Raw genomic sequence first — 15,990 nt, 5'->3', positions numbered from 1 at the left:
AGACGTTTTGTCAACAGCCCTACGAAATCGATCAACAGCCCTACGACATCGACCTGGCGTTCATCTTGGAAATTTGCGGTAAGGTCTTTTGGAACCAAACGGCTGAGGTCATCGGTCCCTAAGCTTACACACTACTTAATCTAACTTAAACTAACTTACACTATGGACGACACACACATCCATGCCCGAGGGAGGACTCGAACCTCCGACGGGGGAAGCCGCGCGGACGGCGTGCATCTCACGAACTGCAAATCCCACATACGACTGACTGGCGTGTGTTGAGAAACTGTTTGCATTTGAAACCGTACAGATTGACGATCGTACAAGCAATGAAAGACACTGATAAAATTGCTCACAAGAACTTCTGTGCATATATATATGAGGATGAACATTTTTTTGACAAAATCAATTTTTCTGACAAGTCAACTTTTCACTTAAGTGGCTAAGTTAACATATCTAACTGTAGGATTTGGTGCAGTGAAAATCCACATCAAACTTGGCTACATGTTCGTTATAACCCTAAACTGAACATTTTTTGTGCATTGAGCAAGAACAAAGTGTACAGGCTCTTTCTTTGCCGTGAGAGAATCATCAATGCGACAATGCATCTGGATATGTTAAACAATTTTTAATGTCACTGACCGATGAGGATGACCAAGAACGAAATGTTTACTTCATGCAAGATGGTGCACCACCCCAGTACCTGGCTGACGTTGGGATTTTCTCAGTGATGGCTTTCCTGGTCAATGGATTGGCCATAATGCCACAATTGCCTGGCCCCCACGTTCTCCAGACCTGACACCACTCCATTTTTTTAATGGGGATTCATCAGGGATATCGTATTTGTACCTCCTGTGCCAGCTTCTCTACCTAACTGAGAGCAAGAATTTACTCCGCCAATGAGCAAGTTACACCTGCAATGGTACAACGAGTTTGGGTAGAAATTGACCTCCGATGGGATGTGTGCAGGATAACCAACGGAAACCATACAGAACATCTTTAGTTTAAGGTAAAATTATGTGTTTTCCTACAAAATAACACTAAACCCAGCTCTATATCTTATTTAAATAAATTTATATAGTTTTTTAAAGTTGTTAAGTCATTTTTGAAACACCCTGTAGTGCTGTAGCCAAGGGCATTTTGACAGCAGATATGAAAAAATGCACACGCAGGAATGGGAACAATATCGTTTCCCATCAGCAAACGCACTTCTGGTCTTGTTAACTGCAGCTAAGGTTGTTTCCAATGTGTAGTTAAGAGGAATTTCTGCGTCTAAAGCTACACTAAGCAAACCATTGGAAGTGCGTGCTAGAATAAAGTCTCGTTGTACTAGTTATTAGGGCTTTTTCCCTTTCCATTCACACATGAAGCGTGAGAAGAATGACTCTTTAAATGTCTCTGTGTGCGCTGTAGTTAAAGTAACCTTTTCCTCACGATCCCTACACGAGTGATATGTACTGGGTTGTAGTATATTCCTTGAGTCATCATTTAAAGCCAGTTCTTGAAAATTTTAAAGATAAACGTAAACAATCCTGAGAAAGCGTAATTTGAGTCTGCCAGCTCAGTTTCTTCAGCATCTCTGCTGCACTCTTCAACGGGTGAAACAAACCTCTGACCATTCGTGCTGCCATTCTCTTTATACGTTTAGTATCTCCTGTTAGTTATATTCTGTATGTGTCCCACACTTTTGAGCGTTATTCTACGATGTGTCACACGAATGATTTGTAAGCATCCTTCTTTGTAGTCTGATTGCATTTTACTAGTATTGCACCAATAAACCGAAGTCTGCCAATTGCTTGACCTACAACTGAGCCCATGCTATCGTTTCATTCCACATTCCACAGGTATTTGTATCAGTTGACCGCTTCCAACGGTAACTCACTGATGTTATAGTCAAAGGATAGATCTCTAAGTTTTTTCGTTGTGTGAAGAGCTCAATTTTATATTTTTGAACATTTAAAGTAAGTTGCCAGTCTTCGCACCACTTCGAAATTTTATCAAGAGCTGACTGAATATTTCTGGAGGCTTTTGCTTACAAAACTTCCTTATAGGTAACTGCATCACCTGCAAAAAGTCTGATGTTACTGTTAATATTGTCGACAAAGTCATGAACAAGCATGTTACAGCAAGGGTCCCAACATACTTCCATGGAGCACATTTAAAGTCACGAAGGCTATTCGGAAAGTAAGGTCCGATCGGTCGTGAAATGGAAACCACCATGAAATCCAAAAATGTTTTATTTGCAACAGTGAGCTACGCCTTCCATCTGCTTATCAACATAGTCATTGCTCCAATTTAGATATTTGTCATAGCATTTAACCAACGTTCCAGTATTCTCATCGTAGAAGGCAACAGCTTGTACTTTGCGCCAATTCTCTACGCTGGTCTACAACTCGTTGTCTGTGCCAGAATGTTGTCTTCATAGCCAGCAGTTCATGTAAGCAAAGATGAAACTCAGAGGGAGCGAATTACGGACGGTCTCGTGGGTGATCAAACACTTCCCATCGAAAACGCTGCAGTAGTATCTTCATTGCCCCTGCAAATTGCTGCCGAGAACTGTCATGAAGAAGGAAATGCGTGAAAGTTACGTTATGTGAACTGCATGACATCAGGCGAAATCTCTCACCAGGCCCTCATACTTGGCGGGAGACACAATTTGCTACGCTTCTTTACCTGCTGACTATACACTCAGAACTGAAAAGAGCGACGTGACGCGATCGATGGGCATACTAGAGACACTGTCCAACATATCTGTGCGAAGCTTCATCGGATTTTCACTGCGGCTTCCATTTCGCGACCGAACGGACCTTATTTTATGAACAGCCCCCGTACTTCTACACTTATCGATGACTCTCCACCCAAGATAACTTGTTGTGTCCTTCCTACAAAAAAGAATAAAAGTCCTCAATCCAGTAACAAATTTTGCTTGATACCCAGTATGATCGTACTTTTGCTATTTGTAGTTGTGGTACTGAATCAAATGCTTTTCGGAAATCGATAAATATTGCATCTGCACACCTGCCTTGATCCAATACTATTTTGGACAGTTCTGCGGTGTATTTGCACAAGGTCAAGCGGTGTGTGTATACACTATTTTACCATCAGCTGGTTCCAGTCTTAGCATCTACCACGTTGTGTCGTTTCTTATCTGATCTGCTTTTGACGAACCTCTCGTTCCATTAGAAACAAATTGTTGTTTGTGTAACCAGTCTAACCAGAGACGTTTTATGGTTGACTGAAACATATTGGAGTTAATTTTCTGTATTAGTAAGGAGATAAAGAAGTACCATCAAATTTTAATCCAATTTCACTCTTGTCAGTAATCTCGAAAATTTATAAAAATTAATACAAAGCTCCTTCTTACTCATATGACTACATGTAATATATTGTCAACATAGAACTTCTGAAACGCTTCAAAGCATCCTTACGAGAGGTAATCATGAAGTTTGGCCTCGAAAAATGAAGTTTGACCTTGATGCTTGCTGAGATTGTGAGTGTTCCTCTACATACTCACCTTTAATTTCTTCCAGCGGTACATGACTTGACGGAGACCATGGCTGTAGAAGCCTGCTTTGTGGCTCTTCAGGGAGCGTTCCACCCTGAAAATCACCTAGTCGCCATTATGGAAATGTCTGCCAAGCAATGGTTTCTTCATTCAAGGAAACTGGATGAATTTGTGTACCATGTCAAGAGAATACGGGGGTGACGCAAAGTTTGGTAGCCCACAGAAGCAACTTGTAAGATTGCATCCTGCACCTTATGAGCTGGGCCTATGTCGTGGAGCAAAAAAAGCCTCTTGGACAGCTTCTCGCGACGCTTCTTGCAGCCCGATCAGATGACTTTGGTAGTATGTTCCTGAGGCGGTTTGCTCCTTGTGGGCTTAAACTGCTAGCAGCACACCATGGCAAGTCCAAAAAACACTCAGTTAAACCTTTTTCGATGTTGATTGGGTTTTCATCTTTTTCGGCGGTATTGAACCACAAGTTTCTGTTGCTTAATTTGGTCCTTTGTTCGGTGTCACAGTGATACACCATGCTGTCTCTATGATGATTAGGCACTTAAAGAATACACACCCTTCGAAATTCTTGTAAAACAAAAAGTATGTGCCTATTAGTTGTCTGCATTTGTTCATTCATAATGAGCCACAGTGTTAAACTTTGAATACACTGGGGTGACAAGAGTCATGGAATACCTTCTAATATTGTGGCGGACCTACATATTCCTGGCGTAGTACAGCAACTCGACGTGGCATGGACTCAGCAATTCGTTGGAAGGACCCTGCAGAAATATTGAGCCATGCTGCATCTACAGCCGTCTATAATTGCGAAAGTGTTTCTGGTGCAGGATTTTGGGCACGAAGTGACCTCTTGATTATGTCCCACAAATGTTCCATCGGTTTCAAGTCTGCTGATCTGAGTGGTCAAATTATTCGCTCGAATCGTCCAGAATGTTCTTCAAACTAATTGCGAACAACTGACATGGCGCATTTCGTCCATAAGAATTCCATCATTGTTTGGGAACATTACGTCCACGAATGGCTTTCCAGTTAATGATCGGTTGTGTTGGACAAGAGGACCCAGTCCATTCCACACCATTATGGAGCCACTACGAACTTGCACAGTACCTTGTTGACAACTTGGGTCTATGGCTTCGTAGAGTCTGCTCCACACACGAACCCTTCCATCAGCTCGTACCAACTGAAATCGGAACTCATCTGAACAGGCCATGGTTTTCCAGTCATCTAGGATCCAACCGATATGATCACGAGACCAGGAGAGGCGCTGCAGGCGATGTCGTGCTGTTAGCAAAGGCACTCGCGTCAGTCGTCTGCTACCGTAGTCATTAACGCCAGATTTCGCCGCACTGTCGTAAGTGATACGTCGTACGTCCCACATTGATTTTTGCAGTTATTTCACGCAGTATTGCTTGCCTGGTAGCACTGCCAACTCTACGCAAACGCCGCTGCTCTCGGTCGTTAAGTGAAGGCCGCCGGCCATTGCATTGTCCGTGGTGAGAGGTAATGCCTGAAATTTGGTATTCTCTGCACACTCTTGACGCTGTGGATCTCAAAGTACTGAATTCTCTAATGATTTCCGAAATGGATTGTCCCAAGCTTCTAGTTCCAACTACCACTCCGCATTCAAACTAATTTCATTCTCGTCGTGCGGCCATAATCACGCAAGAAACCTTTACACATGAGTCACCTGAATACAAATGACAGCTCTGCCAGTGCATTTTCCTTTTATACGTTGTGTACACGATACTACCGCCATCTGTGTATGTGCATATCGTTATCCTTTATTGTATGATTATATGATAGCGGAACAAACATTGGTAGCAGTTACTTCTGTAAAATATCTGGGAATATGCGTACGGAACGATTTGAAGTGGAATGATCATATAAAATTAATTGTTGGTAAGGCGGATGCCATGTTGAGATTCATTGGGAGAGTCCTTAGAAAATGTAGTCCACCAACAAAGGAAGAGGCTTACAAAACACTCGTTCGACCTGTACTTGAGTATTGCTCATCAGTGTGGGATCCGTACCAGGTCGGGTTGACAGAGGAGATAGAGAAGATCCAAAGAAGAGCGGCGCGTTTCGTCACAGGGTTATTTGGTAAGCGTGATAGCGTTACGGAGATGTTTAGCAAACTCAAGTGGCAGACTCTTCAAGAGAGGCGCTCTGCATCGTGGTGTGGCTTGCTGTCCAGGTTTCGAGAGGGTGCGTTTCTGGATGAGGTATCGAATATATTGCTTCCCCCTACTTATATCTCCCGAGGAGATCACGAATGTAAAATTAGAGAGATTAGAGCGCGCACGGAGGCTTTCCGGCAGTCGTACTTCCCGCGAACCATACGCGAGTGGAACAGGAAAGGGAGGTAATGACAGTGGTACGTAACGTTCCCTCCGCCAAACACCGTTTGGTGGCTTGCGGAGTATAAATGTAGATGTAGATGTAGATCCTAAGGCTCATATCATCTCAGTGTAAGCCAGCCATTTAAGGACATATATAGTTGGGCATAGCATACAAATATCAAGTTGTAATTCTGCGTGAACCATTTAATGGAACATCATCCTGCTGTGTATAAGCTGACTGGCACATTCACCCTGTGAATAGCGCAATCACAAGGCTGCAGTTATAAATAATTGACGATCTCCAGGTCGCCGGAGACAGCGTGCTAAGAGCGCTGAAATATTTTGCTTCCTGTAATGTGTCCTATAGACTAGCTTATGTTCTACAGTTTCGCCCACATTCTCGTATTTCGGGATAAAACCATATTCGAGCTCGTATTCGATACCATTTGTTTTCAGCCTCTTCGTTGCCTCTTTGTTTTACAGATGCATGTTGAAAGTAAGCCAGTCTGTAGCAGTTCTGGACGTTTGGGCTGTCGCATTGTCCTGCTGAAATTGCTGAAGTCTGTCGGAAATCACAGTGGACATGAATGGATCCAGGTGATCAGACAGGCTCAGAGGTCCCATATAACTCCATCTGCACACGCTCTGCACCATTAAAGAGCCTCCACCAGCTTGAACAATCCCCTTCTGACATGCAGGGTCCGTGGATTCATGAGATTGTCTCCATACCCGTACACGTCCATCCGCTCGATATAATTTGAAACGAGACTCGTCGGAGCTGGCAACATGTTTCCAGTCATCAATAGTCCAACGTCAGTGTTGATGGGCCCAGGCGAGGCGTAAAGCTTTGTGTCATGCAGTCATCAAAGGTACACGAGTGGACCTTCGGCTACGAAAGCCCATATCGATGATGCTTCGTTCGCACGCTGCCACTTGTTGATGGCCGAGCATTGAAATCTACTGCAATTTATGGAAGGGTTGCACTTCTGTCACGTTGAACAATTCTCTTTAGCCGTCGTTGGTCCCGTTCTTGCAGGATTTTTTTCTGGGTGCAGTAAAGTCAGAGATTTGATGTTTTGCTTGATTTCTTATGTTCACAGTACACTCATGAAATGGTCTGCGGGAAACTCCCCACTTCATCGCTACATCGGAGATGCTTTGCCCCATCGCTCGTGCGCAGACTATCATCACATTCAAATTCATTTAAATCCTGATAACGTGCCATTGCAGCAGCAGAAACCGATCTAATAACTGCGCCAGACGCTTGTTTTATACAGACGTTGCCGACCGCAGCGCCGTATTCTGCCTGTTTGCATATCTCTGTTTTTGAATACGCATGCCTATATCAGTTTATTTGGCGCTTCAGTGTATAAGAAGTGCAGTGTCTTGATATTTTGCTACATTTATGTAAAGGTTGCTTCCAATTTCGGATAATGTCATCAAGGTAGATATTGGGCACCCTTGTGTAAGTCTTGTGTTTATTAATATTTCACTAATATTTGTTTGGCCTGCAAATATTGTGATCCTTGTATAGGCTTTTGAAGTTTTTATAAACTTGCTAAAATAGATATCCACTGCTTTTCATTATTGTCCAAATTTTCAGTTTACTTAAATAACGCTTTCACAAAGTCTTTAAAAGCTATCTTTGTTTGCAAGTTGAATTGCCGTCTTTTTAATTCCATTCACTTGCATTTTCTCCTGAGCTAAGAAGTGGAAAAAAATGCAGGAGTTTATGCGAAATGTTGGTTCAAACCCTAATTTTGTCACCAGGTTTGTAATTATACATCAGTAATCAAAATCACACAATGCGAATTACAGGCTGATCCCTTCAGTAAGATTGTGCCCTTGGATGGAACAAGGACGCGGAAGGAAACCGACCTTAACATTTTTTTTTAATTGCGATGGGATTTGGAGGTTAAATTTTACAAAAAGAGAAGCATTATGCTGTCGCTGAGCTCAAACAGACAAAGTGATATTCAGTTCTAGGTTGAAGCTATGCAGGCTCTCTACAATACGAAGAGAACCGCTCAAAACGAACAAGTCAGAACTGTCACATTTTATAACAGTACGTCAAGTTCTTTACTTTTGAATGTAACTGACTTCTAACAAGAATACCACCTCTATGGCATTCTGTTATCGTGTGTGATCTGGAGAAATGCTAGCCTTTAAAATTTTACAGTATATAAAGAAAAGAAATCTTTTGAATAAATCAAAATAAACATCACAAATATAGCAAAAATATTTCACTGCAAGAAACTCAATCATTATTACTTGCTTTTTAAGAGATAGAAATGTAAATCATCAAAAACTACGTGAAGTAATGCGGTCATTTTTGTCGTTGAGGTCCACAATTACTCGTTGAATTGTCCCAGCTGGAATAACACCAATTTCTTAATGAATTTGGTATTTTAATTTGTACTAGAATCTTGACTTAACACTCAGTGGTCTACACAGATGGATGCCTGCAAAAGCTCTTATGGTTGCAGTAGACAAATCGGTTCCCTTAATTTACTTCACACATTATTGAACAGGAATGCGCCAAGACGTTAACGTAGGGATGTACAAACTGGCAGTAAAACTACTGGGGAATATTAATAGACAATGAACGTAAGTGGATCAGGCGCATAAAAGAAATCGTAGAAAAGACTGGAACATGAACCAATATTCTTCGTGAAGTGTCCTACTTGAAATAGAATTTGACTGTGCAACACAGTAACTAAAATGTACAGAGCGCTGCCGGACCATATTTTGGTTTTGGGTATCTATGCTACGAATGGACGTTACAAACACTATTCGCCCAAATTAATAGAATGCGAAATAAAGCGCTACGAATGCACCCTGGAGCCATGAATTTGACGCTTTCCAGAACCGTCGTTATATTTGCGCCGCTTGAGCCTGTCAACTACATTTAAAATATGACCAAGTGACTAATCATTCCTTCATTTAAGCAATCCGCAATATACGACTCATATCGACCCACCATTCCGTAAAGAAGTGATTTCCATCGATAACCAATATATTTATTTAAACTAGTCGTCGATAGCTCAGTCACCTGTAGTATTAACAGGTCAAAGTTGTGGACAAAATGTGCGAACTTGAAAGATAACACCACTTCTGTGTAACGGAGCAACTTCTGACAACCAAAACATTGTATACAACATGAGCTCTTGAGCAGCCGCAGAACAATGGGATTATTATACACTGCGGGTCAATATTTGACGAAGCGAACTCTAATGTTCGCACAAAAGGATTGGATTATACAAACAGTCATCGGCAGTGACAATAACATCATAGGTAGCAGTGTTGGAGAACTTAAGATACGCAGAAAGAAGCGCCAGACGATACTACTGCGGTTTAGTCGGTTTCTTGATCAGCATTATCCCTGCAAAAAAGTACACTTCCAGCGCAGTCATAACCCTTATAGATGGAGTATGTTGAGAGTCGCATGGGGACTGGAAGCTATAGGAAAGAATATGGTACTTCTGTGAGTGAAAGCACAAGGCAACGTTTACTAAAATGAAAAGGCAGACCAAGGAAAGTCGAGCGTTAGCAATCACGCATTTATGTGTTAGCAGCTTTAAGAATTAGTCAATAGACTAACAGTCGGAAACAATCTGACTGATTGTATGAACTTAGTTTCTAATACCTAATAGATACATAAAACAGGCAACCACACAAAAAAATTAATATGTAGACAAATCTGGCGAGCCTGGAGAAATATCACCGAAATGTGAGGCGACACTGTTACTGAAAAATATTCTCGCAAAGTTTTAGTTGATAGTTTTGTAGTTGCGACTTCGCATCATCTCGTTGAAGGCAGACGTGGTAAATTTCGCTGAAAATTGTGGCATGCAGATGCAACAGGAGACTGTAGCATCTCATCATTTCGATACAAAGTAATAGTGTAATATCCTCCCCATTCTCAAAAGGAAAGTCCTATGACGCCGCTTAATGGAAAAGATACCGCCCTGTCAAATTACAGCTGTATAAAGGTCGTTGATGAATAGATTAGGATTCCTGTCTGCCCACTACCGGTAACCATTTCTTTTTACATATCTTATAAGACGAATATAAGCTTAGAATCACGAAAGGATGTTGCACACGTGGAAGAGAGACGTGAGAACCAAATGTGGATTCTGACCACAATTTATTGGCTATAAACAACAGATTAAAACTAAAAAAATTGCGTAAACACAGGAAAATCCGAGAGATAGGGAGTTTTAGGTAACGACTAACTGAAACGGGGAAGAGGGGGGGGGGGGGTGAGAATACCAGAGAAGATGAATGGGTAGTTTGGAGACCTGAAATAGTGAAGGCACCAGGCGATCAAATGGGCAGAAAGACCTTTTGAATAAGGCGTACCAGTACATATTTCAAAAGCTTTTGTTTGTCTATCGCTCTGTGTATTCCCAATACCTTTTTTGTATGAGATGAATGGGAAGTGTAAAAATCCTAGAGAGTAGACTTTCTGCAAAGAAAGCTAAAAATACTTCAGGAAGGAACAACGGGCTATTGTGAAAAAGTGCGACTGTTGCTACGTGGAATTAATAGCAACACAAAAACGAAATTTCTTGCCATCCGATTTTGTTACTGATACAGAACCGGTATTTTATGAAGCAATCAGATCACAAACATGAAGTAACAGATTCAGTACCAACGTGTTTTGAGAAGTTACGTGCATCTGCATCGATTAAAATCTAGGGCTCATTGAAAATGAGCCCCGGGGGACATCGTAGAACATTTATGAGTGACGCACTCGTAATTAGTTACACGTCTGAAAAACGGACAAGACGAAAAACATTGTTTTGCAGCTCCCCGAGAAGACGTATCCTGGAACGTTTGTCGATGATAGTGTGAGACAAAATACAGTATAATGGCATTAATGTGCTAAAGGAATTAAATGAATTTGTCAACTACAGCACCACTTGAATGGTACTCTATGTCGGAAGTATTTACATTTCGGGACAGTCAGGCCCAGTGTTTGTCCACTGTAATGGTCTGACACGCTTCTTGGATATGACCCTGAACGCCATGGATAAGGTTAAACAACCGCTTGAGTACCGCTATTGATCACAAGTTGCCACTGTGTTACTTCATCTGAAAAGATTCGATAATCTTGGTTTACATTTACTAACACATGACGATGAATGAATGACAATATATCTGCATTTTTTGACGTCTTAGTAAACGAATGGTAGGAAAAGTGGAGCTGTGGACTTAGGGATATCGTAGGCGAATCAAATTAATACACGTAGCGGATTTTAGCATCAGCAGATGCAATGTCTGAGCGGCTGGAGAGGACAAAGCTATTCCATTCATTTCCGTACACGACCATGTCATCCCATCTTTCCCTCCCCATCTGAAATCTCCACATAGTACTCCAGACAGACCACTCGGACACTGCTGAATAACCGTCTTCCTATAGCCCATTATTCCACCTATTTATTTCCCAAATATTTACCCTCTTGTGCAACTCCCTAACAGCATAACCACAATATTTTTCTTCTTCAGTAAACAATGTAAGTTTCCTTATTACTTTTAATGTAAATGATCAAAGAATCGTCTCATTCAAATTAAATCGTGAAATGGCAATCATCTTAATGCTCTTTACTTTATATTTTTGAAGTTTGTAGATACTATTTGTTTTCAAAATCGCTTGGCTGAAGAGCTGGAAAATTATCAGCCCGTTCCCCGCTCCTGTGTAGTGAGGCCATAAAATAACAGATAAAAACGAAAGTAAAAAACGCTTGCAATCATTACAGTTCCACAAAAGTGTCCTGTCTTCTGCCCAGCCCTTTTCATCACTTCTTCCATCTTTCTGCAGATCAAGAGCGTTCTTGATTGTTTCTTGACTGAAAACGCATGTGATGGGTTTACTCACAAGCTGGAACACCAAGAGATATCATCAACGAAACAGAGAATCTTATTGAAGCCATCTGCTACGCAAAACCTCAGAGATACTTCAAATGATAAATTGATTTTGCTTTTTCGCGTGAAGAATACGGTTACAGCTTGGATCGCAAAGACGATTCTCCTTTATTTTTTGGCGGATTGCGGGGGCAGAGAATTGGATCAGCGATGCGACTGTAACGACATGAATCTGAAATACTTGGCTTGTGCCTATATTAACCAGGAATGACGTAACCTTTTTTTTTTAATACTGCTGATTCTTGGATGATGCGGCATTTTTATTGTCCGCCAGTGTATTTTGGGACGTATTGAGCGTGATCTCATACAGACCGGATTTCGCGTCAATATTGACCTAGCTATCATTAGTCAACAGGATTACACCTAAATAGCCTGTCTCTGATATTAGTGGATAAGCAGTCAAACCACTGGTGCAGAGTTAGCGGCAAAACATTTTGTTCGACATCAAGAAGGTATTTGTGAAATATGTTAATAAGGTATAGCAATCTCATCTATCAAAACTGAGTACGAGAATTAGACGTCTCTGAAAATTCGATTCTCACCGACCTGTAAGGTCGCTTGGAGATGGAAAAGCTTTGCTCTTACTGAGTCTCACACTCCTTGTCAAACAGCATGTTAACTATGATAACTTCCTGGCAGGTTAAAACTGCGTGCCGGGCCGAGACTAGAACTCGGGACCTTTGCTCGCGAAAAGCAGAGTGAAAATTTCACTCTGCCAGCATGTTAGCTAAGTTGCAAAACGAGTGCTACGTTTCCCAAACGGATCTCTGGCATTTATAAAGCACAGAACTGGTGACAAATGCCGCATACGATTTTTAGCTTGCGCATTGCAACTCGCAGAACATTTCTTGCATCGAAGCACCTTTATGTGTAAACGTGTTTGGCACACTTGAATATCTGGGTCACCCACCTCATGACTATAGCACTGTCCTCCTCCATGCCACTCCCGAGCTGCCGACTACCCGCCAGCGACTGCGAATTCAGTAGCGCCGGCTGCCGCCGTGGGCGTCTACAGCCTGCCTAGGCGCATCCTCGCGGCGATCTGAGCAAACACTTCTGCGGAGGAGCTGACAGCCAGTCCTGCTGCGAGACAAAGCTTTTATAACTGTCCCACCAGTTATTAGTAACTCACATCGTGCGATCGCTATAAATTTTGTCCACACTCTCACGTGCATGCGGCACGCGACAGCTACGAATCGTCACGAAATTGGATGTAATTTAAAACGGTCGTAATTTCAGCACTGTTCAAGATATCGCACTGAGTGTGGTGCTTGTGTACAGATAACGGATGAATAAGCAAAGCAGTCGCCAGTAAAGGGGGAGAAAGAATGTTACGTAATTGATACTATGCTTTTCGTTAAGTCTAGTACATTCACGCTGTGAGAATGTGTGTTCTGTCTAGCAGCAAAACAGTTAGGGTGTCAGGAGATCCAGTTTCATAAGGTTGAGTTGCGGATATTTTGCTCGCATGCTCTGTGTAGCCCGTAATCGGCGAAGGATGTTAAACGTCAAAAGTAAGAAACGTAATCGTCACGCTCAACCAGCAATGTCTGGCAGTATCACTGAGACCATTAGTCGACTTCCATTTGTGCCTACTATGTTAATTAAGCGTCAAAGATTTTCGCTGATAACGTTTTAGAATTAATTAAAAGAGAATCTTTTGTGTGTCAAAAATCTATTAAAGGCACAACTTTTCAGAAAGACTTTCTGGAAATATGTGACTTACCCTATGCTCTAGCCATTTTTCATTGACCGTACGTCTACGAATTTCTTTCAGTGTTTGAGTGAAAGAAACCCTTAACTCTCCCATTAACACTATGATTAATCACATAGTTTGTGTAGAGAGAGCAGCAGATCAAGCGCATTGAGTATTCAGGGAAGAAAAGAAAAATTTTAATATGGTGTTAATCACATAACAGATATAGGAAATGTTAATATGCTTTTAGTTAACTGTGTTCTTGATAAATTTGAATTAGTTCTACATACACTCCTGGAAATTGAAATAAGAACACCGTGAATTCATTGTCCCAGGAAGGGGAAACTTTATTGACACATTCCTGGGGTCAGATACATCACATGATCACACTGACAGAACCACAGGCACATAGACACAGGCAACAGAGCATGCACAATGTCGGCACTAGTACAGTGTATATCCACCTTTCGCAGCAATGCAGGCTGCTATTCTCCCATGGAGACGATCGTAGAGATGCTGGATGTAGTCCTGTGGAACGGCTTGCCATGCCATTTCCACCTGGCGCCTCAGTTGGACCAGCGTTCGTGCTGGACGTGCAGACCGCGTGAGACGACGCTTCATCCAGTCCCAAACATGCTCAATGGGGGACAGATCCGGAGATCTTGCTGGCCAGGGTAGTTGACTTACACCTTCTAGAGCACGTTGGGTGGCACGGGATACATGCGGACGTGCATTGTCCTGCTGGAACAGCAAGTTCCCTTGCCGGTCTAGGAATGGTAGAACGATGGGTTCGATGACGGTTTGGATGTACCGTGCACTATTCAGTGTCCCCTCGACGATCACCAGTGGTGTACGGCCAGTGTAGGAGATCGCTCCCCACACCACGATGCCGGGTGTTGGCCCTGTGTGCCTCGGTCGTATGCAGTCCTGATTGTGGCGCTCACCTGCACGGCGCCAAACACGCATACGACCATCATTGGCACCAAGGCAGAAGCGACTCTCATCGCTGAAGACGACACGCCTCCATTCGTCCCACCATTCACGCCTGTCGCGACACCACTGGAGGCGGGCTGCACGATGTTGGGGCGTGAGCGGAAGACGGCCTAACGGTGTGCGGGACCGTAGCCCAGCTTCATGGAGACGGTTGCGAATGGTCCTCGCCGATACCCCAGGAGCAACAGTGTCCCTAATTTGCTGGGAAGCGGCGGTGCGGTCCCCTACGGCACTGCGTAGGATCCTACGGTCTTGGCGTGCATCCGTGCGTCGCTGCGGTCCGGTCCCAGGTCGACGGGCACGTGCACCTTCCGCCGACCACTGGCGACAACATCGATGTACTGTGGAGACCTCACGCCCCACGTGTTGAGCAATTCGGCGGTACGTCCACCCGGCCTCCCGCATGCCCGCTATACGCCCTCGCTCAAAGTCCGTCAACTGCACATACGGTTCACGTCCACGCTGTCGCGGCATGCTACCAGTGTTAAAGACTGCGATGGAGCTCCGTATGCCACGGCAAACTGGCGGACACTGACGGCGGCGGTGCACAAATGCTGCGCAGCTAGCGCCATTCGACGGCCAACACCGCGGTTCCTGGTGTGTCCGCTGTGCCGTGCGTGTGATCATTGCTTGTACAGCCCTCTCGCAGTGTCCGGAGCAAGTATGGTGGGTCTGACACACCGGTGTCAATGTGTTCTTTTTTCCATTTCCAGGAGTGTATCAGCTCTAATAATGCCCGCCGGCCGAAGTGGCCGTCCTGTTCTAGGTGCTGCAGTCTGGAACCGTGTGACCACTACGGTCGCAGGTTCGAATCCTGCCTTGGGCATGGATGTGTGTGATGTCCTTAGGTTAGTTAGGTTTAACTAGTTCTAAGTTCTAGGGGACTAATGACCCCAGAAGTTGAGTCCCATAGTGCTCATAGCCATTTGAACCATAATAATGCCCAGGTCGTGCAGAAAATACAAAGCTGGCTAAAAGATGTGGATAGCATCTAAATATTAAACTCCTAATATAGAATATGCATGGTAACAGCTGTAGAGGATTCGATTATGCCTGTCGTGACTGTTACAGAATCCCACCGTAAATTGTGTGAAGGCAGGCCTCAAAGGCAGTTCGAACTTTACAATCGGATGCTTGTAGACATCTTAGCTATAAGTGTACAAACTTCATGAGACAGAAAATGCAGCCCACCGAAACTGAGCAAAGTAATTTGCTACAGAAGCAGAACCAGTTCTATCCTTTTGTGGTAATGACTCGTTTTTATCGCTAGGTATGTAGAGATGAGCGGACAGGAAAACTATACAGCATATTGATGAAGACAATCACCTACCTTTGGGTTAGTTACAGGTTTCTACAGACGAACACAAAACTATGGGGAGGAGTAGGATGGGGGTGGAGAGGAGTAGGTAGAGCTTCGATGTGTGTTAGTAATGACACAGATCTGCAATATAGTACCTCTACTGTTGATGATTACTGCACAGCTGCAGTGCTGATGCTCACATTAAAACTTCTAGTAG

General features: G+C 43.2%; 1 protein-coding gene across 1 annotated transcript in view; it reads right to left on the bottom strand.

Annotated features, from left to right (window-relative positions):
* The window catches only part of LOC124625433 (ATP-sensitive inward rectifier potassium channel 8-like), a 137,839-nt gene extending 125,014 nt beyond the window's left edge, over window positions 1-12,825 (bottom strand). Inside the window, exon 1 of the mRNA XM_047149170.1 lies at window positions 12,695-12,825. Within this exon, the coding sequence (XP_047005126.1) occupies window positions 12,695-12,723 (29 nt within the window). The 5' untranslated portion in view covers window positions 12,724-12,825. The remainder of the gene's footprint in view (window positions 1-12,694) is intronic.
* Window positions 12,826-15,990: the final 3,165 nt, after the last annotated feature.

This window comes from Schistocerca americana, chromosome 1, assembly GCF_021461395.2.
Source record: "Schistocerca americana isolate TAMUIC-IGC-003095 chromosome 1, iqSchAmer2.1, whole genome shotgun sequence".
Classification (NCBI taxonomy): domain Eukaryota; kingdom Metazoa; phylum Arthropoda; class Insecta; order Orthoptera; family Acrididae; genus Schistocerca; species Schistocerca americana.
The sequence above is the reverse complement of the archived record's forward strand: the minus strand, read 5'-3'. Positions and strand labels throughout refer to the sequence as shown.